The sequence below is a fragment of the Aspergillus sclerotioniger genome (assembly GCF_003184525.1).
Source record: "Aspergillus sclerotioniger CBS 115572 chromosome Unknown BO94scaffold_3, whole genome shotgun sequence".
Lineage (NCBI taxonomy): Eukaryota > Fungi > Ascomycota > Eurotiomycetes > Eurotiales > Aspergillaceae > Aspergillus > Aspergillus sclerotioniger.
Window position 1 is genome coordinate 134,122 of NW_020290993.1, and position 23,155 is coordinate 157,276.

Consider the following 23,155-nt stretch of genomic DNA (forward strand, 5'->3'; position numbering starts at 1 on the left):
ATCCACCCGCCTTCCTTTTTGCCAACAACAACAATGATCTGGACCATCACCGACCTGTCATGCTATCAATCATTCAGTATAGCTCCAGCTTTAGCTCCCTTCCCCTCCACAGCGGAGACGTATTCGTCTCCGGGACCTGCCGATGAACAGGGTTTGTTCTTGGAATGATCCAGAATTCCCCTGAGGGGGGCATCTTGGGCGATTGGGTAGTATGGAGTATGGCACTGTTAATCATGATCGAGCAGTATCATTGCCTCCGCAGTTCAAAGAGCCGATCACTTTAATTTGCCTCCTCTGATGATTTCATCCCGTCTTACTCGCCCGCTTTGCCCCGCTGGACCCATCGTTGGCCTCGACTCAACCTCATCGATTCCGTGGACGATGGCAAATCTGAAAGCCAAACCACCACAGGTTCTGCATCTCTTCCCCACCTGGCCCGCCGGTCGACAGCAGCCGTCCAACCATGTGGATCATCACCAAAATAGCTCCACTCTTCGGCGATGGCTCGTTCTTACGATGTGCGCTCCGACCCGGGGGGCGATTAGCTTTCTGTCCTCTCGACGTCAGAACGGTTATCACGGCTATACTACCAGGTCCGGGGAGGCGAATACGATGGAACCTTATCCGCATCGGCTGTTCAAATGGCTGACTCGACTAGATATATTTGCCGTCAAATGACGGGTACCTTTTCTACCTCTGCCCCTAAACTTTCTATCTTATTCTCCTAGCTTGTTATAAGGCAGCTACAATTTCGTATTCTTACCACAACTACTACTATATCTTTGGCGAAAAGCTCCTGGACACTTTGTGAGAGCAATTGTAACCGACGCAAGTCGAGCGCCCTGATATCAGACGACCACTATTTATTACGGGAATGAGGCTATTTGGATTGTGACAGGCTTCGTCAGGCACTGCACATCGACGACCACACTGAGCATGAAAAACGAGCTTTGATAAACCCGTCCTGACCTCGTTTGTCTTACGACGAAGTACACCTTTATCGTTTTAGCAGACCAACTTATTGTCAAGCCACGGTAATTTGGACAGTATCAGTCGCACCATAAACGTATCATCAACTGGTTCTATCACCTAGTTCTGACCCCAAGTCTGCGTTATTCCTTGATGCAGTCGACATACGACGTGAAAACGCCGCTCCTCCGATCAATACCTGGTATATTCGCGCATCTTTGCTATAAGCTTGTTCTTTCATATTTGGGTCTGATACGGGGGTTTCATATATACCAAGTGTACCTGCTTCACTCTTTCACTACGATTGAGGGCACTTCACAATGCCCTCATTTTCATCTTATTCCGAAACTGGTCCCAATATGATGAGCACTGGTTGTGATATGGGCTGGCAGAGCAGTCGCGGAGTCCCACCAGCTGTAGTGGGTAGACTACTCCATTACATCTCAGGCGACTCTCAGTCTGCTCTACGCTTGACGTGCAAGCCATGGTGCCGAGCAATCGACAAAGTTATGCCGCTTCGACGCCCAGCGGCTAATACTTTACCGGCGGAGATATTGCTACAGATATTTCACAGGCTAGCACCACGAGATTTCGACAACGCGAGGAGGACGTGCTCCCAGTGGATGCGTGTTAGCCTAGACCAGGATTTGCTGCAAAGAATGCTCAAACGAGCGGGTTGGTGGGACTCCTGGTTACGGGACTATCAAAGCTCAAGCCCTGTAGTGGGCGAGGAAGAAAGCTTGGTGTGGAAGATGAGCAAACGCTTTGCCACAGAGTGCCTCTTGTCTGGGCGGAAAGTCAATGTGGAAAGACTGGGGTTCCTTACAACCGCCGTTGTCGACTTCTCTCAACTATCTCACAGGGAGCGTGCTGCGGAGTTTCGACGCCTATCTCAACCTGTCATCGCAGAAATCGAGCCTGCAAGTTTCGATGCAACTAAACAATTTCACGTCAGCAATTGTGGAACATACTTGCTGCTGACATCGAGTCGTACGATTTTTGTTTACCGTCTACTCACCAGGACGGCTGGTTCCAGTACCAGGGACGATGCAGACGTCGCTCTTGTGGCAAGAATTACCTGTCCTGCCGAAGTTCTGGCAACCACAATTGACACTAGCACTTCAAAGTTGGCTGTCGCTGCATTGCTGCATAATCGTCTAGGCATGGTATGCGACCTTGTTCCGGCTAAAGGTGAACCTTCTGTCGCCCGTGCGAAGTATACCATGGAGCTGGCCTCTCGACATTTCATCTACAATGTATGCTCCGCGCATGACCCACCCCGGAGTGTGTCAATTTGTCCTGGTCGTCGCTGCTTAGCTTTCGGGTCGGGGACCGGGTTCGAGCTGCGTTGGATTGACGGGCAGACTAATCAAGACTGCCGTAAACAGTTCCCTATGTCGCAACCATCCGAGATTCTTCATTTCTTCCCCGGTCGACCTAGTTTGCCAAGGGAACTTCGCATCATATCCTCATTGGCCGGTCCAGGTCTGCCTGGGTGCAGTTGTCGCAGTGTGCCCCATGGTGGCGAGCGACTAAAATGCCCGTTCCACCTCCTGGCTGACGTCCAATCTCTTACTCGGTGGGATCCACAGCATAATGGAGACTCCAGCTTGGTGAGGGCAACGCATTGTCATAACTATCGTGCTATTCCCGTCAACGATGGTCTGCATGTCCTCTACGTTGAGCCCCGCACAGGCCATCTCTGCATCGGGTCCGACGCTCCCATCGGCGGGCCAACAAGCCTCACAAAGGTATTCGTTTGCGTTCCTCCACCCAGCAACAGCGTGTCTGACGGTATCAAGGAGGGTATGGTTCCGACCGTCTTTGCGGCGGGGTCGGACCTAAACTGGGGCTTGCGTGTAGTCGCTGCCTATCAGGACAGACTTGTCCTATATTCCGTGCCATTGGATGTCTTCAACGTCATCCGAAAGGAGCGTGAGAGACAGGGTGACGGAGTCATGGGCGACAGCGACCTGGCTAGGGACTGGTTCCTTGACAATCAAAGGTCGCGAAAGCGCCGAGACAGTCTAGTTCAGAACCAGAATGGCGACTGGGAGTTCCTTCTCAGCGTCAGTTATCGGCCCACGGCCATAATGTGGCCGTTTCAGATCTACGGCAAGGAAATTGGACGAGTTAATGACGTGGTAGAGCTGGCTCTCCAGTCGTCCAATGGTGGTGCCCGCATCTGGGCGTTTGATGCATCAGGTAAAACGAACGTCATTGACGTGGATACCTTCACCTCGACTGCCCAGCCAGCTGCAGAGATTCCTTGCAAATTTGTCTCCGTTGGATCTGATGGTGATGTCGCCCCTGTACAATTCATTGATAGGAGCGATCTTGAAGCTGCACCGCAGCCCTCGCGCAAGCGGAAGCATTATGACCAAGAGGACTTTGGCAGCCAACATACGGGCGCCCATTGGCTTCCTTTTTCTATGCTAAAAGAGGAAGAACAGCCAGGTCTTTCTCAACTCATGACCGCGGCAGCAAAACGGCGTGCTTCTTTCGCTGCATGCATTGTTGATCTCAACATCCCGGAATTGAGTGCTCGGGAGGGACCATGGGTGGAAGATGTCAGTGTGATGTAAGCTGGGGCATGCTTTTTTGGTACAGAGCGTGGCGCATCAGGTTATTTTTAGTATCCTTTATGCGTTGCAGATTCATTGTAGCGTCGCTTGGATAAATATTGATTATACTTGTTCTTGTTTTGGTATATTACTCGATTTCGTTTCCATATATATCAGATCATAAGATCGTAATATTAGTGCTTGAATATTATTCTTTTAGCAGGTCCAAGACGTTGATATCTGCATCATGACATTCAGATTGACGCTATCCATTAACAATCACGATTCAGCGTATAAACTTCTAAAACGTATATTGCAGTCAAAGTAAATATCACTTTTATCCAAAGAAACAACCGCTAGAAAACCCAGTCCTTTAACCCATGCGTCGAGAAGTGGTATGGCTGACATAGTGTGTTGACACCTCATAACAATAACGGAAAGACAATCCCAGCTGCGACTCACTGGGAGTTACCGTTGACAGCCAGCTTCTCCCGCCGGGTGCGCACAGCCTGTGCAAGGTTCTCCAGCACAAGCTCGGTATCCTCCCAGTGGATGCAGGCATCGGTGATACTGACACCGTACTTGAGACCGGCCTTGCCCTCGGCCGGGACCTTCTGAGCGCCTGTAGACGAGTGTTAGTGAATATGCATGGGTTGAAGATCGACGATAGACATACCCTCGTTGATGTTGCTCTCAATCATGACACCCATGATGCCAGTCTCTCCAGCGGCGATCTGCTCAGCGAGAACAGCGGCCACCTTGGGCTGGTTCTTGTGGTCCTTCTGCGAGTTGCCGTGGCTGCAGTCGACCATGAGACGGGCAGGCATGCCCTTAGCGGTCAGCTTGGCCTTGGCCTCTGCGATGCTCTGGGCATCGAAGTTGGGTCCCTTCTTGCCACCGCGAAGGATGACGAAGCAATCTGGGTTGCCCACGGTGCCGACGATAGCAGCGACACCGGGCTTGGTGACGGAAAGGAAGTGGTGGGGGTGCTTGACGGAGCCAATGGCATCTACAGCCACGTCCAGGGAGCCGTCCGTGCCGTTCTTGAAACCGACAGGGAAAGACAGACCCGAAGCCAGCTCCCGGTGGACCTGAGACTCGGTGGTGCGAGCGCCAACCGCGCCGACGGAGAGACAGTCAGCAAGGAACTGGGGGGTGATGGTGTCGAGCATCTCGCTGGCAATGGGCATGCCCTTGTTGGTCAAGTCAACGAAGAGCTGGCGGGAAGTGCGCAGACCCTTGTTGATCTTGAAGCTGTTGTCGATATCGGGGTCGTTGATGAGACCCTTCCAGCCAACAGTGGTGCGGGGCTTCTCGAGGTAGGAGCGCATGACAATCAGAAGCTCGTCCTGGTACTTCTCCTTCATCTTCATGAGGCGATCGCAGTATTCGAGGGCCATTTCGGGGTCGTGGATGGAGCAGGGTCCGATGACAACCAGCAGACGGTGACGGTCGGTATCTGTGCCCTGGACGATGGCAATGGCCTCATCACGGCCTTCAAGGACCGTTTGCCGGGACTTATCCGTCAAGGCGATTTCATGTTGAAGGAGGTTGGGGGGTGTGAGAGGGTTGTATCCGCGAACTGTACACCAGCACGAAGACCAAATGTTAACGGGGCATCATCCCAATGTGATGAGTCACGGGCGCACTTACTTCTCGAGTCTTCCAGGGAGCATCTGTCCCCGACATTGGGGTTTTCAATGAAGAACTAGAAAGAAAATGCGAATGAGAAATGCAATTGAGTCGGTGTACAAGCAGAAACAGAGTGACTTACCGACATGGTGGACGGCGGGGTAGGAAGGAAAATGGAGGGGCAGAGGAGAGGTGATAGCGAGATAGGTAGATAGTATGCCCGACGGGGGGGAAGATGATCAGCCTGCACCAGGAAGCAGGAAGGGGGAGGGGAAGAAGTGGATTCTGTCTGAGCTTGAGATTTCCGATCCGGTCAGGTCAAGGCAATGAAATATATATCGTGCAGTTGCAGGTGCAGAGTGTAGTAGTATGAAATCCGCGTCGAGGGTCGGATGGTCTTAATTTTTCTTGCTGGGGGGCCCTTGCAGCGAGCAGCAGCTCCGTCGATCGGGGCGCGTCGAGTCATTCCCATTGGGCCATCCGCACGTGATTTCGGTGAACCCACGAATAGCAACCGGCTCAAAAGCGCCTCGCCCGCGGTATCGCCTGCCATTGGCTTGTTTCCCAGTCACCGCGGTGCCTCCATCCTGCTCGCTTTGGGCATGGGATACTCCGTACTCCGTAAGCACCGTAAGCTGCTCCGTAAGCCGTCAGCCCTAGGAGAGGCTAAGATGGTTGAGATACGCTTACGACCCAGGATAAGGCGCGGAACCTAGTATAAAGTCTCGAAATATCTGGTCACGCTGGCGTGCGGGTTCGGACTTCGAGACTAAATACTTAAGATTATACTCAAATCTCGCATCTGATCTGGATCGAGACCCTTGGGTCTTGCAGATACGAGTTGCAGATACCACTAGTCCTTGCTTGCAAAAAGTAAGTACAGAGCTATTATTCGAGCCATGACATCTGGAGCACACGCTTTCCGGATCCGAGACCGGACCGGAACCTCCATGAAGCCGGACATCTGGGATTAGGAAATGCCTCGTTTCATTCCCTCAACTTGTCATCCCGCGAATGCATCCGGTCCTGGAGCTGCTGCTCGTTTCTTTCTAAGCGGTGCACTAATTCCTGGCATACCTCAGTATGGTGGGTGCGGATAGAGTTCATCTGTTGCTGGCATAGTCTGATCCGTTCTTCTTGGGCTTCAAAAAGTCGATCCAACACCCGGTGACAATCTTGCCGATACGTCTCCAAGACCTCGTTAATCGTCTCTTTCTCGCTCTCAATCTCGCGACTAATATTCTTGTAACCAATTCAGTAAAACACCTTCATTTCCCAGAGGATCTGGCCTACCTCACTGGTCGCCACAAGCATGCCTTGTGCTCTCTGGTGGAGCGCCTGCAGGGACGTCTGCCAGCTTGTCAGCTGGGCGGTGCTGTCGGCGGAAGCGCTCAAATTCATGAACTTCGGACTTGACAGGGTAGGTAGTTGTTCTCGGGAGGGACTCGCCCGAGGTATCGGGTTGCATGTCTCATTGGGCTTGTTCTCGCTCGCAGATGCAAAACATGCGTCAAGGACTGTTTGCGCGGCATTTCTGGGCTGGATCTCTTTGGATATGCCTTTACCTGCGCAGGCCATTAGGCGGTCCTGGAAGGTAAATGCTCCCTTTGCTTTGATTCCTCTCATGCGGGTCTCATCCTCGGAATGCTCCGACTTCTTCGGGACATGGGGCGACATCGACACGTCTTTTTCGGACAGGAATGCGTTTCTTCTGCATGATGCAGGTTGATCGTGTTCACTTTCTGCACAAATATCTCCACCATCGCCCTCCTCACTTTGCGGATTAGTAAGGAACCTTTCCTCTTCTGCGTCTGACGTTTTATGAGATCTTCCACCCGACTTATGTTCATCGACCACATATCCCCATTTACCCCGAGACAGAAGGCGCGGGCTTCCATCAGGATCAACGATGGTTGATCTAGGGGTCGGTTTTAAACGCTTTGTAGGATAAAGGTTATCTTTGCGCACATTGGGTGTAGGCTCTGCTTGGTTTCCTGGGTGGTGGTCTCCGGTGTCTGCGTCAGTTCGTACATAATCCGGACTGAGTAAAGCTATCTTCCTCTTCTTAAAGTTGACAGGTGAACTTCCTTTGACTTCAGATTCCCTCCCAAGATCGTCGAAATCGGAAATATCCTGCTGAGCTCGAAAGCTTCCACTGCACGGCTTTGAGGACGATTCTTCGGACCGACACTTCCTCGGAGTTCTTGAAGTAGCGGATCTATCTGGTTGGATTTCCTCCACATACTCCTCGTCATCGGTTTCCAAGCTCCCTGTACTGCTCCTGGGGCTTTGGGTCGAACATTCCGTGTTGAGATTATCGTCAAGCTTGCTCGTAAGGGACCTATGCAGCGTCATTACAAGCGACTGCCCATAAAGGCTGGTGTTATCTTTCATGGTGGGTTCTGTAACCCCCGAATTTTCGTGGGCACCTTCTTTAATTGGGGAATATAGACGGTCTGGCGAAATGAAAATTTCCGAATATTTCAGCTCTTCTTGACTCTCGGATTGCTTCGATCTTGTCTTTTCAGATCCGGAGTGGCCTGAATAATTGCCTTGCTGAAAAGCTGCGGTCAGTCTGTTTCCAACAGCGCGTCCCCTGCCCTGGAGTCCTTGTACAAGAAGCACAGGCTTGGTAATAGCTAATCTATGTGCGTTCAAGTTTATCTCGCTCATAGCTTCCTGGAGCCGTTCTTTAGTATTGTCGTGTTCGCTCTGGGTAGCTTGTAACAGAAGCGATTCGTTGTGGTCCCTGCTGGAATGTGACATAAGAGAATCACCTCTCTGAAAGGCATCAGCAGATATACTATCGACCTCGGCATCATCACATCTTTTATCAAAACATGCATCTTCTCCCTGCATGTCATTGTCTCCAAGGGAGTTGTGGCTAGTGCCAGGGTCTAGCTTTTTTTGTATGTCATCGGCCGATGGATTATGCCCCGGCTCTTGATTAGAGATTTTGGCCTTCATCTCTTCTGTTGGTGACGGTGCTGATCCTCTCTTGGGTTGTTTCCTTGCTTTCCCTCTAGGACGTGACTGTATGTTTTGGCGCTTTGTAGCTGACTTCCTTCCTCTTTTGGCTACCCTTTTCTTACCTAAGGCATTCAGACCCTTGCTAAAAACACATGTGCCGCCAGCTAATGGGGAAGAAATTGAAGTAAGTTCTGTATCTTTCCGTCCCGAGTTGTCTTCATCATCACTAGGTCGGAGGCCTTCATCCCAGTCAACTTTAGCTTTCGAGGTTGCTGTATACACCTTTCGCTTAGAATGGCGCGCATAAACGATCATAGACTCTTGGGTGTTCGATAACTGAAGTTTCGTGTTATGTGAAGACAATGGGTTTGGTTTTGCTTGTCTATCAATTTGCTTCTTTGGGGCAAATCTACCATTGGGTTCCCTCAGTCTCTTCGTTGATTGGTTGCGCTGCAGTTTGTTTTCTGAATAAGTCTCAACGGTGGTACTGGTGTCGTCTCTTACGTCGGCCTCTTTTTTGCCTCCCGTTTCCTCTGTTCGACCCACAGGATGACCTACTACTTGCGAGATTTTTAATAGTCGAGTCTCTGGTAAATTTGGTATCGGCATGAGCGGTTTACCTCCATCGTGTGATTGCTGTTGCTCTTGCAGAGGGCTGTTAGGCCGAGGTAGACCTTTGTTCAGATGCGGACTCTCACTCATGGAAAATTTGTCTGGATTATCACCGGGGTGATTATCCATCATATTGCCAGGCTTCTGTTTCGAGAAGGGGCTCTTACAGGACCTCACTTGCGTATTGAAATTATCATGTGAGATGTCAAAAGACTTCCTCGCGACCTCTTCGCCTGAATCCAACTCCATCACAAGGGACGAAGACCTCCGAATGATGGGGCCTATTCTTGAAGAGCCACGGTTGCTCCTCTTAAACACCCCGATGACCTTCAGCAACTCATTTGGGTCTTCGCTGGATAAGATGCTGAGCACTTGGCCATTGAGACCTTCCCGTCTACCATCTTTCAAGATCAGATTAGACGGAGAAAGGTCCCAACTCAGACGATATATCTTAGAATCATCCATCTCAGTACGCACCGGCTGGCTAATATCTCGAGCGCGAACGTCGACAAATTCAAGACACACTCTGGATGAATCAGCTCCATGATTCATGAAAAATATGCCATATTCGTCAGCTATAGTGAGGACCATGCCCTGCAGCAGGGGTGTTTCGTTGAGGTAAAGTGACCGAACAAGAAAGCTCTTTCGGGGATTGAGATTCCTCCTGAGACTCCTCTTTGGGTGCCCTCTTGTGCCATTCGATTGGTCCACCTCATTGACAAAGGTATGGAAAATCTGAAGCGGACTGCCTTCATACACCACTAAGTGCTTGAAGAAAGCACCTCTATCTTTGCTACCGTCTGGAGGCCAGAGGATCTCTCTGCTCACACCAGAGTTATATAACGTATGGAAAATGACAGTTGCGAAAGCTTGCAAAGTTGTGTCGGCATGATAGAGGAGGATGGATAAGAGCCTAAGAAACTTTAAGCGTCAGTATAAGCAACATTCTCCAGCATAAGACGCTTAATACCCAGACATATCTACTTCTTGCGATTCGAAGAGAAAGGTATAGTTGATTTTCGATTCTGACAATATCTCCACAAGTAGCTTGCCAGCCTAGTTGACATGAGTGCGGGTTTACGCAGAAGCTGCTTCTACTTACCAATTTCCGTACGTGAATAACTTGCTCCTCGGTAGAAAATAGACCATATAACTTATAGATCAATTTGCCATGGAGCACACGCGACTGATCGCCGTTTTGTGGACTTGCTACCTGGTATATCATGCTGCCCGAGTCCCTTATGTATTGCGGCTCATCCTAGTAGGAGCGTTAGGCATTTGAGAGGTGTATAATGAACAAGAACTCAGACCAGTAGAAGATAAAGCCCATTTTCCAACCCCGTATCGACTTCTGAATTGAGTAGTATGTATGCCAGACAGCGCAGGGCAGAATGGTCGAGTGCATGTGTTATCCTATTTGGCTCTCTTTTCAGGATTGAAAGTATTTGACGTATATTGCAGTCGTCGATTCGAGACTCGTTATGTAGCAGGGCTTCGACAAGGTGGCTCGAGAATGTGTAAAGCCGCGGATCACGCAGAAGACAAGTGTAATAAGGCTTTAACACCGGCGCTGCATTCCCAGAATCACTGTCGCTAGCTCTTACACAGGCTAGCTGCGAAGCTAACTCTGTGATGCAAGCCCATTGCGATTCTTCTTGAACTATATTTGAGAATAGGGAGGCCATTATGTCTTGTGTGATGAGACCTTGTTGAATATTAAAAATGTTGGAATCAAGACAGACGTGAGCTGTTTGTTTCGAGATGAGAGAGCAAGAGACGTAAGAGTCTATCACATGATGGTGCGCTTGCACTTGACCAGAACGAGCTCTTCCATGGCCTGCCAATTTTAGCCAACACAGACACGCATGATGTGCTTATTGACGATGCCCTTTGTGTTACCTCAAATACATCATGCCCTTTAACTAATGAGATACCAAAAGAAGTTCCTGGAGAGATGTCCGCTTGGTATGTACACTTGGTCTGCTTCTAGCAGACAATCTTCGATGAGTGCACTCCATTCTCTCACCCCAGTGTACTGCGGGCCATAAAAAACAGTCAGTTACAAGCTTTCCTTTAATACTGCGCCTTCGAAAGGACCAACGCTCAGTCATGGCTACTAATGAACTATCATGTTTCGCAGACTCCAAATTTACCCCCTCCCTTACGAGAGCCGAGTCAAACAAGAATCGCAAGAATGGGCCAATTACTTTACAGTGGCGGCAATAGAGGAAAATGACGAATACAGATCTCGAAGATATCTTTGTACTCGAGAGACAGATTGAAACGGGTTCGCTGTTTCAAAATGAGGTTGGTAGACGTTTTCGGTTGGGAAAGCCGGAGAAGCACAGCATAAGCATGGATGCCATGTGCTCCGCATCTGCCAGGGGACCCCAAGTTGATTAGCTGGGCATTGCGCGATAGCACGCTAGCGAGCTTAATGTGCCCACTGTATATATCAACAACAAGTGCCCCGGGAACTCTCAAAAGCTCCCTAACCATCATCAAAATGCTAAAGCAGTACGGAGAAGAAATTCCACGTGAATCCATGGCAATTAATCAGCCGGCTGCTGGAGTATCCGTCCCGAGACTCCTCCGGTTCCGCTTACGATAGGGAGAAGCAACGGGAATTCTCGTCACGGCTTTCCGGCATGGTGCCGTGCACAAGCTGGTAGTCGGCCTAGCCATGGAGTATATTATGAACAGATGCTCTTGCTCATCCTTCCATTGTCCAGACTGATTAATAAACAGAGCACCCTCAGAAAAGCGCCATTGGTCGACCGATCCAACTTGTCTGAAAGATGGCAGCAGTGAATCATGACGAGGAGGGAGGCCACCGGGTCTCTCGCGCACGTCGCTCGAGCATGATCGGGACATATGAGCGACTCGGGGAATTAAGTCCTTTGACCGGCAACACGCATCCCTCCCCGCAAGAAACGAGCCATTCTCTGCCCGAGACCACCTCCGAGAGACAGCGAGTGTCGACGACAGATCGGTCCCTCGATAAAGATGCCGGCCTTGCCGACAAGGTTACAGCTCATCAAATTGAGGAAATTGGAGACGGAAACCTACCACCCGGAAAGACCGTCCTATACCTTGCCTACGGCTCGAACCTATGCTCGGAGACCTTTCTGGGAAAACGAGGCATCAAGCCGCTCTCCCAAATCAACGTCATCGTCCCAGGCCTGTGGCTTACGTTCGATCTCCCGGGAATACCATACATGGAACCTTGTTTTGCAGGAACACGATTGCGCAAGCCGTCAAGCGAGGAGAGTTTAGGCAGGAGTGAAGACAATAAATCGGATGAAAAGGCCGCATTGGAGAGCTCGCGTCTCAAACAGAAGACCCCGGATTACAACCCCGACATGCCCCTTATCGGTGTTGTCTACGAGGTCACTCTTGCAGACTACGCCCGCATAATAGCAACAGAGGGTGGTGGACGCGGATATGAAGACAGGGTTGTCGACTGCTACTCGTTCCCCAAGTCGTACGACCCAGCGGACCCTCTCCCTGAGCATCCGGGCACGAAGCCCTTCAAAGCCCACACGCTTCTATCTCCCGCCGTCGCCGAGGATTTCCTGGGAACCACTGGACCAAGAAAACGTACCTTTATCTCGCGCTTCAGCCCCCTTGTACGCCCGAATCCATTCTACGCCCAGCCTTCTGCTCGTTACCTCAACCTAATCGCCACGGGCGCGGCTGAACATGACTTTCCAATCACCTATCGGAATTATCTTGCTGGGATCCAGCCATACCGTATAACCACATTGCGCCAAAAGATAGGCAAAATGGTGTTTGTGGGGTGCTGGGGACCACCGGTATTCCTTGTTCTACTACTCCAAAGAATATTTGCGGGCTCAGATGGTCGCAGTCCCACATGGTTGGTGAAATTTGCAGATGCTGTTTTCTTCACATGCTGGCAGTCATATGACAATGTATTCTGGGGACTCTTTGGTGATGGTGAAAGGACAATTGGTGATAACACTAGACGCTAATTATATCATGATCTAATTAAACTACCTTGGACCCACCGGTCAACAGATTGGCAGAGGTTTAGTGCATCAAGCCAGTACATAAATTTGGAGTATTGTAGCAAATTTGTAGCAAATTTATGGAGTTTCCCGCAATGAGGCCGGACAGCTCTATAGACCAAAGCTCAAATATGAAGCAGACAAAGGAAATTGTGACATTGGAGCAACATTTTCAACGGAGAATAAATATCTAGGGTACAGATACAAGTGTCCTGAGTAACATCTAACGAAACATGCAGAGACCATCGAATAGAGTGACAGGTTGAAGGAAATGGCGACGTGCGACCAACATGAGTTGGACTATGGATTATATCAAGGCTCACTAGTCGCCTGCATTCTTCCTCCACGGTGTGCAATTCATACAGTCCGCTGCAACATTCAGCGCCGGGAGACGGGGGGGCTGTACACAATCTTTCTCGTCTTGATCGGGGCCCACTTGTAACGCTTGACCCAGACGCTGACGGCGAAGAGACCGGTGAGGAGGGCGATGGCCTTGACACCCATCTTCTTGCGGTCATCCATCTCAGGCTCGGCAGCCCAGTTGAGGAACTCGACAACGTCCTTGGCCATCTGGGAGGTGGTGGCGGGGGTGCCGTCCTCGTACTCGACAACGCCATCGAAAAGAACACGGCCCATGGCAATACCTAGATGATGTTAGATCCGAACATGGGCAAATCGACATCATGAACAAGTGGTGGCCTACCGGTACCGGGGAAGTAGGGGTTGAAGTTCATGCCCTCTCCGACAACAGCACCAGCCGGGGGCTCATCGGGGTAACCGGTCAGAAGACTGAAGATGTAGTTGCAGCCACCGTGACGGCCCTTGACGATCAAGCTGAGATCCGGGGGAAGAGCACCACCGTTGGCAGCACGGGCAGCCTCCTCGTTCTTGTAGGGGGCGGGGATGTAGTCGGACAGCTTTCCGGGGCGCTTCTCGATCTCGCCCTGGTCGTTGGGCTCGGTGTCGTACTCGTTCTCCTCAGCCATGGCCTTCATCTCATCGACGGTGTGCATAACACCGACGAACGAGCGCCAGGGCACACGGGTCAGGGAGTGGCAGCTGGCACAGACTTCACGGTAGACCTGGAAACCACGACGGAGGCTGAAGTGCAAAAGATGAGTAAGATTGCCGGGGCCGAGGACGGCGAGGGTAGTATTCGCCCGGAATTGGGAGACTCACGCCTGGTGATCGAAGGTCTTGTTCCACTTGGCGTGCTCCCAAGGGTATGCGGTAGGGTGCAATCTTGAAATCGATGCGTCAGTCTTGGTCCACAGTCGAGGCCGACAACGGGATGCCTCGGTCGGAGCAACGGAGCAGCCACACAATGGCTTTCCCTAAAGTATCACAAAGAATGCACTCACCCCTCCTCAGCAGGTGTCATGGCAAAAGCTTCCTGGCCATAGAGATACGCGGCGGATCCGAGGGCGACGGCGGTTGCGGCGGACGCAGTGAGTGTGAGGTGGAAGGGGGAGCTGGCGGATTCGGCACCGGCGGCGGAAGAAGACGCACGCTGGGTATTTGGTCAGTGGAAAACCGATTCAGAAGCTTTTCAGGTCGATAGGGGAGCGATTGTCCTCGTCCATTGGGTCCAATGGGCGTCGATGTCGGGGAAGTGCGTACCGTGGAGGTCTTGTTCAAGGACTGACGTGCGACACCCCGGAAGGGCACGCTGCGCAAAACAGTACGTGCCAGCATACTGACGATGTGAAAGACCCTCCGGACAATGGAAATTCAGGAAGGCACAATAGCCACAGAAGGGGAGAGGGGAGGGGGAGGGGGCAAGGCTGAGCGCGCAGGAGAATGTGCTTTTGGAGGTGAAGTCGAGGTTGGTCGAACGGGTCAAGTTTCTCTTGGGTTTGGAATTGCCTAAACCCTCGTTCTGATTGGCTGCCGCCCCGGTCCTAACTGCCTTCGGTGAAAACCGCGACTTTTCGGAACAACAATTTTCGAGGGCCACCTGATGATGATGCTGACAACAACATGCAACCAGAACAACTACTCTACGGAGGAGCTTGCAGGGAGCTTCAACGGTCTTCAATGCCTCTCGGATTATCCCCACAGAGACCACTACTGATCCCTCCCCATCCCTCACCCCCGTTCCTCCACGCAGAGCCGAGTACCCAGTAATCAATCCTCCCACTCTCATTGGCCATTGGGCGCTGCTGTTCCCGAGTGCTCATCGGCCATCATCGCCTCCGCCATAGTCTGACATTCCGACGCTATGCCTGTCCGCAGCGCCTGAATAGCCGTCCGGATATCACATCGGGCACGGTTACTATATAATACCAGAGACAGAGCGGGTAGTCGTCGCACGGTGCGGCCGCTAAGCCCCTAATGTTCTCGTCAGTACTATAGAGTATCGGTTGAGCCTTTTCAATCCAACCCCAACCTCAGCATCAACATGAACAGAAAAGGCCAATTTCACTAACAATACTCTCAAAAACCGCATCAGCAAGCAGCTTGGGTATGGCTTCCGGGAACATCTTATAATGCAGCAGCATTTCATCGAATGTCGGTAAGATGAGCTGTTCCGCGGGCTGCTCCACATACTGCAAAGCCGTCTGGGGATCGTTCGGAGCAACTTGGACCACGTCAAAGGAGACACCCTCGATGATGCCATGTCGACCCAATTCCTCTAGGCAATCTTTATAAATCTTGTAGATCGGTCTGCTAGACAGCTTAGGTATGTATTGCTTAATATCCACTCGATCGAGGAAAGCTTGGTCCTATCCCGAGTGCAGACAGTCAATATCGCTGCATATCACTACTCCATAGAACTTACCAGCGCTGTGACCAAGTTGCTTGTACAGGCAACAATAACATTTGGGTGCTCCTTCAGCTTATCCAGGCCTGTAAGTAAAGCATCGACCGCCCGAATAGCATCGAAGGGCTCATTGCCACTCAAAGCTCTGTCTCTCCGAGCAGCCAATGTCTCTATCTCGTCCATAAAAACGCAGACGAATGTATCCTCTTCCGCCTCAAGAAGAAGCTCTATGCTCTCGAACATTCGGTTCACCAGCTTGCCGCTCTCACCGAAAAACTTGCTTCCTAGAGAATGCGCGTTAATTTCGAACAACTTGCTCTGGGGATAATGCTTTCCAAGGCGTATTGCAAGCTTTTGGGCGAGGCCGCGACTAGATCCGTTAGCAGTCCGGAATATGAGACAATGCACATTCACACACCAAAAACTCGTCTTTCCTGTTCCTGGCGGTCCCCATATGAGGATCAATCTATTCCAATTGATGGTCCATCTACTCAGTCTTCGAGCAGAAAATGAGACTGTTCACGTCGTCAGGAGGTCCTGGGATGACCTTTGAAGCTGAATATCTTACCCATTCGACTGATAGCGGAAAGAAGCGCCGACTGAATTGGCTGGTCGAACTCCAGTCTATGCGATTGATGAGTTACTTCACCTTACGAAAGGTCTTATAGGTCAGCATAGCCGTACGATTCCCATAGTCCGTCCAGATCTTTACTCGGTAAAGCGAGTGTTCTTGCCCTGGGTACATCATCCCCAGTTTCTGGTTCATCGAGTGTCTGGGTATTTTGAGAGCTTTGCTGCTCGGATTGAGTGCCGAGTTGGTAAGCTTGAACATCCAACTGAACCTGCTGGAGTCGATATGCTCCGGAATCCAGATTACCTCCACTACACTCGGCAACAAGTATAGAATCCAGGGCTTGGGCATGTGGCTCGCTTAAGCCTCCTATACAACCGTCAGGGACGCTTGCAGGGAGTTCTACTCTTCGAGGGTCTTACCGAATGAAGAAATCGTCTGTCCAAGGGACAATACGACAAAATTGTCAATAAGCCATTGTGTAACTTCATCTCTAATCTGCTATCTGGTCAAGATCTGAAAAGCAAGTACTTGAAGTACCCTACCAGATCAGTGCGGACGATAATGCCATCACCGCTGTTCTTAACCCGGGCTTCGACATGTAGGATCGGCTGTTGAGAAACGTCTACCAGACGTGGAATGCAGCCGGCGACGCTCATCACTGCTTGCTCAAGACAAATTGTGACGAAGGGGATTGAAAGAGTATATATTGAATTGCACGTCGTGGATTATGTGGACAATGTGAGAAGTGGCATCACTGTGAAGAGATGTGGATGTAGATTGATCATTGAGCCTGGTGTAATGTGGAAGGTACTGATACCGACATCAAACAGCTGTTTTACCTGCTGTTACAGTCTTCAAATCGCCTAGTCGCCTGGTGTAAAGACAACTCACGAGTCCTCGGGATACATATACATCCCTGAATCTACGTGGTCTTTTAATGTGTTTTGCTATGGAATTCTACAAGCACTCACCGAATCGGAGACATGATAATATATGTCTTACGTCACCGCAGACTGGGAGAAAGGCAATGAAAATATACTACTAAATACCCACCCATATATACGGAAATTGAACTTCAACAAACCGCTTTAAATTATACAAAATCCGACAGAATCCCCGATTCCAGTGAAAGAAACGCTGATTCTGGTTGAGGTGCAGTCGTCCGGTGTTGGTGCCATCCACCGGAAAGGAAGTCAGCCGGCCGATCCAACCGTAGATTTTCTGGGGTCTTCCGCCCACAGTGACGAACTGCCAACCAACCGATGCAATTGCTCGAAGCCGTGGATGGTCCCGTTTCTCAGAATTAGGGGCTATGATTCCACAATGCGGCCATATGTTTCATGATCGGCCATTTTTGCCCACGACTCCGGTGCCGCTCGATTTCTCGGTTTTTCCGTTCGACTAATTGGGGCAGCCCCGCGGAGCGAACTAGTTGGTGGGAACGCTGGGACCCTGACTGGCTAGTCCGCGCTGAGCCTCTGGAGCGTTCGACAGAGGTGCACGACGTCCCTCTCGATGCCGACTCAGACCCTACAAGATGCAGAAAGCGAGGACTGGGCCAGGCGCTGCCGTGAAGCCGCGCAAGGATGTTCTGGCCTCACTCAAAATGGCCTCGATGGAGGAAATCTCCAGGGCCTCCCTCCCAGCAGGTACGTCAGACCACGGCAGAACAGGATGGGCGCGGAGGAAAGCGATCACTCTCAGCAGCACACAATAATCTAACAAGGAATAGAGATCATGTCCTCGATCCTTGATCACCTTTCCCCTGTCGATCTCATACGGGTAGCCCGGTCGTCCAAACTCATGCGCGAGATGGCATACGACGATACAAGATGGGTGCAGAAACTAAAACGGATGGGCTGCTGGGACGAAGTGGAAGCCAGAAAACATGCGGAAGAGGCGTTTGGCACTGTCGCCGACATGAAAAGTGTCGAGCACCAGGAGGCTGTGGATACGCAACAAACAAATGAGCCTGCAAGCGCCGTTTCGCAAAGTTCCGAGGCGGATTTGCAATCGATCTCTGATGGATTCGACCAAATCAAATTATCTACTGCCGCTGCCGCTGATGTGCTAGATGGGTCGGAAAGCGACCCGGTTTTGAGCGCGTTAAAACAGGTGAAGTCAGTGCGCGGAGAAGCGCGCCAGGAATATGGAAAGGTACATGCAGCACTGGCGCCGTACTACGATGATATTGTCACCTCTGGAGCTTCGCCCGACAACCTGCTTTTCAAGAACTATACCGATCCACAGCACCAAGCGCAGATCCTGTCGCAGCTGCAGTACTTTTCCGAATGCGATTGGTCCGAGGGCTGGTATGAACGAGCTGAACAGTTGCAGTCCGCGGTGTCGATGTTCGAAACGGCTGCGATCAAAGAATACAGACATGGGTACGAAACCGAGGATATCGATGATCGGATGCGGAAATATGCCCATGTGCTATACACTCTAAACGGGGGAGACTCGGCTGTGGAGCTTTTCATTCATCACAACCATTTGGTTACGCGACGATCAGAGCTCGGCAAAGTGTCGGACTGTATTGACCCTCTGACACAGCGGGTCAAACTTGAACATACACAAGCCTTTTTTACCCGCTTAAGCGTGGCTTACAATGAGGAGGTCTCGATTATCAATCGTGCTTTCCCCTCGTCTCTGAAAGTTTCGACACCGTTCATTGAGAAAGTTGGTCAGGATGTCCTGTATCCGTTTCTGACCGCCGTATTTGACGAGCTCCATCGCACAAATACCGAGTCCTACTTGACCGCCGTGTCAGGAACCTTTGCTCAGTGTCTTAACCTAGCGGATACATTGTTGCCCATCCAGAATCTGGACGACAGCTTTGACGAGTTCCTGGACCATGTCGTTGCTAAAGCTTACGAGCCTCATATGGACCTGTATCTCGCAGAGGAACTGGATCATTTCCGAAAACTGTCCGAGGCAGCAGTGGGGGACTGGGATAGACAGCTGTCGGAACAGGCAGCCTCGACGGAGTCATTCTTAATGTCGAATATCAATAGACAGGCCGACAAGCGTGACTTCTTGACCTCGTTTAAGAAGGTGATCATGGCGCCTGTTAATATTCTTCCTAGCTTTTCGGGAAACAAAGCGAGCGAATCCAAACCGGATCCAACCCCCAGTGACGCCTCGTCCTTGAAGAGTCCCAATCGGTTCTCGACAATCGCTTCGCCCACGACTCCTCCTATAATGGAGGCTCCAACCAACGAACTTGCAGCCAAGGCTGCACTTATGAAATCCAAGATGGAAGGCATTCGATCTCTCTTCAGCATCGAAGTCGCTCTAAGCCTGGTGCATGCAGCCAAGTCGAGCTTAGAGCGAGCCGCGCAATTTATGAGGATCAAAGGTGAATACGGGGCAGCTGTAAAACGGCAGTGCGAGGCCATCTTTGTGGCCCTTGTGCGCATCCTGGGAATCCGTCACCTGATCGGTGGGTTCAACAGTGCTGTCGACCACTTGTCGAACTATCGGCCTCGCGAACAAGGGGAACGCGACCAATCCGGCGTTGAACCGCTGGTCACATTCTTGGAGCTGGTGAACGTGGGTGATCTCATTCTCCAGATGATCGATGTTTTCTACGAGCAGGAACTAGTCGGCAACAAGCTGACGGATCGGAACGATTTCCTCGATCCAGCCGTCAAGGAAAAGAAAAAGTTCGAGCAGAGCCTCGACGAGCGGGTGGCTGCTGGGCTCAACAAAGGGATCGACGTCCTGATGGAAGAAGTGGACTATATTCTTGCAACGAGACAGCTGGCGACCGACTTCAACCCCAGCATGTCCACCGATCCGTACCGGAAGACGATGGATGTAAGCATCACCGAGGCAGCAGCGGCTGTGGTTGATGTGGTGTCGTCGCATACACAGATGCTGGTCGGGAGCACAGATAAGAGTATGCTGGACGTCTTCAACCAGGAAGTCGGGCTTCGTCTGTTTGCGGCTCTGTGCAAGCATCTCAAGCGCCAAAGGATCAGCGTTGAGGGGTCCTTGAAGCTCATCAGGTAGGTATCCCGCCTCTAGGGGCTTGAACGAGGCTAACTCAACTAGTGACATGAACCACTACTTCAAATTCATCCAGACATTCAAGAACAATGATCTGCTCCTCTACTTCAAGGCGTTCCGTGAGCTGTCGCAGATCTACCTGATCGACCCGTCAGACGCCAAGGAGCTGGCCACGATCATCGCAGACGCGGACCGGTTCAACGGGATCTGGCGAGTGGAGGAGGTGTACGAGTTCGCCGAGCGACGGGCGGACTGGTACCAGGTGAAACGCGATGTCGAGCGTGCCATGTATGGAATTGGGTGCAACGTTATGTGAAGATGATGTCCCGGATTACGATTATACGGTGTATATAGAGCGACGAATACCCCCCGAGCTTTGCCATTTGCCGCCAGGTGTCATGGATAGATTAGACGACTGATGAGAACAATAGGACCGAATGTATTAACAGAGGCAGCCTCTTCATCCCCCTAATCACTCTAGACCTAAATCTCCTGAGGCTATGCAATCCCATCCAAACAATCCCACACACATTGCCCACGCACACAGACAGTGCACCATATACCTACCTACTAGTCACTCCCCCAACCCACCCTAATTTCCCCCCCGAGCCTCACCGCCACGGCTCACTCCTCAGCCTCGAACCGGTCTCCTCGGATAAACCGATCTACAGCCCTTCCTACCCTAACGAACCATCCCCTGTGGAGCACGCTTCGCAAATCCTCTGGGCGCAGCGCACTACACAGTACTACTATCATCCTGCGACACCTCGCCTTCCCATTCCAGTCTAGTTTGGTAACATTAAAGGAACCGATTCATTCTAACGGAGTAAGTAGCTCCATTTTAGTTGCCTCTTTCCGATTTTCTATTGCTTGTATGACTATTGTCTAAGCCCTGGAGCCCGGAAATTGGTTCCTGGGAGATGGGGGCCAAATGTTGGTGGTTAGTTAAGTTAACCAGCCCGTGTGGGATATAAATATGGGCTGGGAAGTTGGGTTCTTTGTTGAAAAGTAGACAGACTAGAAAAGATCTCTGATACTATTGTGCTTAACACCATCCCTTTCCTATTGTTGTTGTTATTCGGGTACTCGTTCCAATTACTCAAACCCATCCTCCAACCAACTCAACAAAGAAAAACAGAAAACAGAATGGGCCACCACCACAAAACCCTCTGCAAAGAAACGGTAGCCAAACCCCCGAGTTCGAAATGGAGCACGACCTCGTGTGCAGCCTTCCGCAAAGACTCCGACAAGACCGCTTCCGCGCAAGTCTGCTGCGGCGCGACCACCAACATCACAGAATACGATACCTGTTATGGGTTCTGCACGACGACGGGGAATCAGTCGGCCGTGGTGTCGTGCTTGGAGGATGCGGGACTCGAGGCCAAGGCGTATAATCATAGTGATGCGTCGGGGGCGGGCGCGGTGATGGTGCTTTCGGGGGGTGTTTCGAAGGGGGCGTTGGGGATTGCCATGTTGGGGTTTTTGGGGGTGGTGATGGATTTGGTTGTTTGGTAGGAGTGGTGTTAGGGTGGGGTTGGGGTTGGTGGTGATGATTATTGATGGATGGATGATTGTTTTTATGGATGGGTTATGGTGGGATTCGGTTTGGGCTTTGGGAGTTACTGGGAGGGAGGTTATTGTGCTTTTTTTTGATATATTGATACATTGTCAATGAGATGTGAATTGGTTAATGAGAATATCTTGAGCTGAGAATTACTTTTATTGAAAATATAGTATTACTGTGACTGGATAAATATAGTTGATTCAACCAGACCGATTCTAAAGACAATGTTCTATAGATAGAACCATCCCTGCCAATAAAGCAAGATATATACTAGTATGTCATGTTTACTTTCCATCAACATCAAGTCATAAACACTAGTACTATGTTTCGCTGACACACTCTACATCCATTAAGTTCTTACTAATCCCATCCAATTGCATCATGCATACCAGTACAATGTTCAACTTCCATAGAATCAACGGATCGCATCTCCAGAAAGTTTAAATGCAGCCCGGACTGATTGCATACTTCCGTCCTGACATCAGACAATAAATATTAATCAGAGAAAAATAAAGAACCAAAGAAGCAAAGCAATGTTTCATCATGGAACCGCCACCATCACCACCGCATTGTCCTGACAATCACCCAGTCTGATATTTATTCTACCTCTCCATCCTTAACCCAAATCCAAAGAAACCTACCATGACCTCAGATCCAACATGCACTTCATCATCCACCCCCTCCACCCCCTCCACCGCAAAATCTCACTCATCATAATAACCGCCCTCCTAAGCGCCCTCTCCCTCGTCACAGCCCAACAACAACAACAACAACAACAGCATACAACAATAATCATAACCGTAACCGCCACCCCAACCACCACCCAAACCCCTCCTACACCTCCCCAACCCTCTTCCAAAACTCCATCCTAAACATCAGTAACACCTACCGTCTCGCCCACAACGCAACAAACCTCACCTGGAACACCACTCTCACCGAATACGCCCAATCCTGGCCGAGCAATGTAAATGGCAGCATTCTGTACGTCAACCCAAACCCCCACCTCCCCCAACACCCCAAAACTAATATGTATGTAAAAGAACGGCCCTACGGCGAAAACCTCGCCTTCGGGTACCCCAACACCACCCCTCTCGATATGCGCCTGGGGCGACGAGCGCCAAAAGTACGATTTCAAGTTACCCACGGGGTTTAGTGAGGAAACGGGACATTTCACGCAGCTTTGTGTGGCGGGCGACGCGACAGGTGGGGTGCGCGGCGGTGGATTGCGGGTTGAATGGGACGAGGAATGGGTCGACGGGGGATTTTGTGAGCCGCAGGGGTGGTTTGTGGTGTGTGAGTATGAGCCCAGGGGGAATATTATGGGCGGGGATAAGAGGTTGGGGGATAAGGAGTTTTTTAAGATTAATGTGCAGGAGGGGAGGAGTTATGAGGGGCCGGATGAGACGGGGAGTGGGAGTGAAGGGGGAGTGGGAGTAGTTGGGCGGATGGGGGGTGGAGGGGATTGAG

General features: G+C 50.9%; 8 protein-coding genes across 8 annotated transcripts; 4 read left to right on the forward strand and 4 right to left on the reverse strand.

Annotated features, from left to right (window-relative positions):
• Positions 1-1,478: 1,478 nt before the first annotated feature.
• BO94DRAFT_456697 (F-box protein) lies at positions 1,479-3,554 on the forward strand (the record flags this gene model as incomplete). The annotated part of the gene is made up of 1 exon (XM_025607711.1): positions 1,479-3,554. One exon carries the CDS (start codon positions 1,479-1,481, stop codon positions 3,552-3,554), a length of 2,076 nt encoding a protein of 691 aa, XP_025471701.1.
• A 153-nt stretch (positions 3,555-3,707) lies between these two features.
• Positions 3,708-5,582, reverse strand: BO94DRAFT_214630 (3-deoxy-7-phosphoheptulonate synthase). Its single transcript, XM_025606177.1, has 4 exons — positions 5,308-5,582; positions 5,187-5,241; positions 4,210-5,115; positions 3,708-4,155 (listed from the first exon to the last, which is right to left on the reverse strand). The coding sequence occupies exons 1-4, from the start codon at positions 5,311-5,313 to the stop codon at positions 3,992-3,994; spliced, it is 1,131 nt and encodes a 376-aa protein (XP_025471702.1). The 5' UTR covers positions 5,314-5,582; the 3' UTR covers positions 3,708-3,991.
• A 552-nt stretch (positions 5,583-6,134) lies between these two features.
• BO94DRAFT_214830 (uncharacterized protein) lies at positions 6,135-10,693 on the reverse strand. Its single transcript, XM_025606179.1, has 6 exons — positions 10,058-10,693; positions 9,850-10,005; positions 9,718-9,803; positions 8,834-9,660; positions 6,459-8,779; positions 6,135-6,399 (listed from the first exon to the last, which is right to left on the reverse strand). Exons 1-6 carry the CDS (start codon positions 10,430-10,432, stop codon positions 6,388-6,390), a joined length of 3,777 nt encoding a protein of 1,258 aa, XP_025471703.1. The 5' UTR covers positions 10,433-10,693; the 3' UTR covers positions 6,135-6,387.
• Positions 10,694-11,419: 726 nt separating this feature from the next.
• Positions 11,420-12,946, forward strand: BO94DRAFT_214695 (uncharacterized protein). Its single transcript, XM_025606178.1, has one exon. It carries the CDS (start codon positions 11,546-11,548, stop codon positions 12,737-12,739), a length of 1,194 nt encoding a protein of 397 aa, XP_025471704.1. The 5' UTR covers positions 11,420-11,545; the 3' UTR covers positions 12,740-12,946.
• BO94DRAFT_530842 (ubiquinol--cytochrome-c reductase catalytic subunit CYT1) lies at positions 12,802-14,212 on the reverse strand. The gene is made up of 4 exons (XM_025610765.1): positions 14,137-14,212; positions 13,955-14,017; positions 13,479-13,876; positions 12,802-13,419 (listed from the first exon to the last, which is right to left on the reverse strand). Exons 1-4 carry the CDS (start codon positions 14,154-14,156, stop codon positions 13,154-13,156), a joined length of 747 nt encoding a protein of 248 aa, XP_025471705.1. The 5' UTR covers positions 14,157-14,212; the 3' UTR covers positions 12,802-13,153.
• A 555-nt stretch (positions 14,213-14,767) lies between these two features.
• On the reverse strand, positions 14,768-16,769 carry BO94DRAFT_483297 (putative pachytene checkpoint component Pch2; the record flags this gene model as incomplete). The annotated part of the gene is made up of 8 exons (XM_025608915.1): positions 14,768-15,106; positions 15,205-15,501; positions 15,558-15,909; positions 15,958-16,054; positions 16,108-16,163; positions 16,224-16,479; positions 16,533-16,608; positions 16,656-16,769. 8 exons carry the CDS (start codon positions 16,767-16,769, stop codon positions 14,918-14,920), a joined length of 1,437 nt encoding a protein of 478 aa, XP_025471706.1. The 3' UTR covers positions 14,768-14,917.
• A 599-nt stretch (positions 16,770-17,368) lies between these two features.
• On the forward strand, positions 17,369-20,581 carry BO94DRAFT_483301 (exocyst complex component Sec10 family protein). The gene is made up of 3 exons (XM_025608916.1): positions 17,369-17,762; positions 17,846-20,123; positions 20,170-20,581. Exons 1-3 carry the CDS (start codon positions 17,651-17,653, stop codon positions 20,438-20,440), a joined length of 2,661 nt encoding a protein of 886 aa, XP_025471707.1. The 5' UTR covers positions 17,369-17,650; the 3' UTR covers positions 20,441-20,581.
• Positions 20,582-21,152: 571 nt separating this feature from the next.
• Positions 21,153-23,154, forward strand: BO94DRAFT_620452 (putative extracellular SCP domain protein Pry1; the record flags this gene model as incomplete). Its single annotated transcript, XM_025616931.1, has 3 exons — positions 21,153-21,635; positions 22,442-22,652; positions 22,729-23,154. The coding sequence occupies exons 1-3, from the start codon at positions 21,271-21,273 to the stop codon at positions 23,152-23,154; spliced, it is 1,002 nt and encodes a 333-aa protein (XP_025471708.1). The 5' UTR covers positions 21,153-21,270.
• Position 23,155: the final 1 nt, after the last annotated feature.

Coding starts and splice junctions, on each gene's coding strand:
- BO94DRAFT_214830 (XM_025606179.1), bottom strand. CDS start 10,432: ATGGCCTCCCTATTCTCAAATATAGTTCAAGAAGAATCGCAATGGGCT. Junction 9,661..9,717: donor CAAGAAGTAGATATGTCTGG/GTATTAAGCGTC, acceptor AAAGTTTCTTAG/GCTCTTATCCATCCTCCTCT. Junction 8,780..8,833: donor TCCAGACAAATTTTCCATGA/GTGAGAGTCCGC, acceptor GCCCTCTGCAAG/AGCAACAGCAATCACACGAT.
- BO94DRAFT_483301 (XM_025608916.1), top strand. CDS start 17,651: ATGCAGAAAGCGAGGACTGGGCCAGGCGCTGCCGTGAAGCCGCGCAAG. Junction 17,763..17,845: donor CAGGGCCTCCCTCCCAGCAG/GTACGTCAGACC, acceptor AACAAGGAATAG/AGATCATGTCCTCGATCCTT. Junction 20,124..20,169: donor GGGTCCTTGAAGCTCATCAG/GTAGGTATCCCG, acceptor TAACTCAACTAG/TGACATGAACCACTACTTCA.
- BO94DRAFT_530842 (XM_025610765.1), bottom strand. CDS start 14,156: ATGACACCTGCTGAGGAGGG. Junction 13,877..13,954: donor AAGACCTTCGATCACCAGGC/GTGAGTCTCCCA, acceptor TTTGCACTTCAG/CCTCCGTCGTGGTTTCCAGG. Junction 13,420..13,478: donor CCCCTACTTCCCCGGTACCG/GTAGGCCACCAC, acceptor AACATCATCTAG/GTATTGCCATGGGCCGTGTT.
- BO94DRAFT_214695 (XM_025606178.1), top strand. CDS start 11,546: ATGGCAGCAGTGAATCATGACGAGGAGGGAGGCCACCGGGTCTCTCGC.
- BO94DRAFT_214630 (XM_025606177.1), bottom strand. Junction 5,116..5,186: donor CTCCCTGGAAGACTCGAGAA/GTAAGTGCGCCC, acceptor GCTGGTGTACAG/TTCGCGGATACAACCCTCTC. Junction 4,156..4,209: donor TGAGAGCAACATCAACGAGG/GTATGTCTATCG, acceptor ACTCGTCTACAG/GCGCTCAGAAGGTCCCGGCC.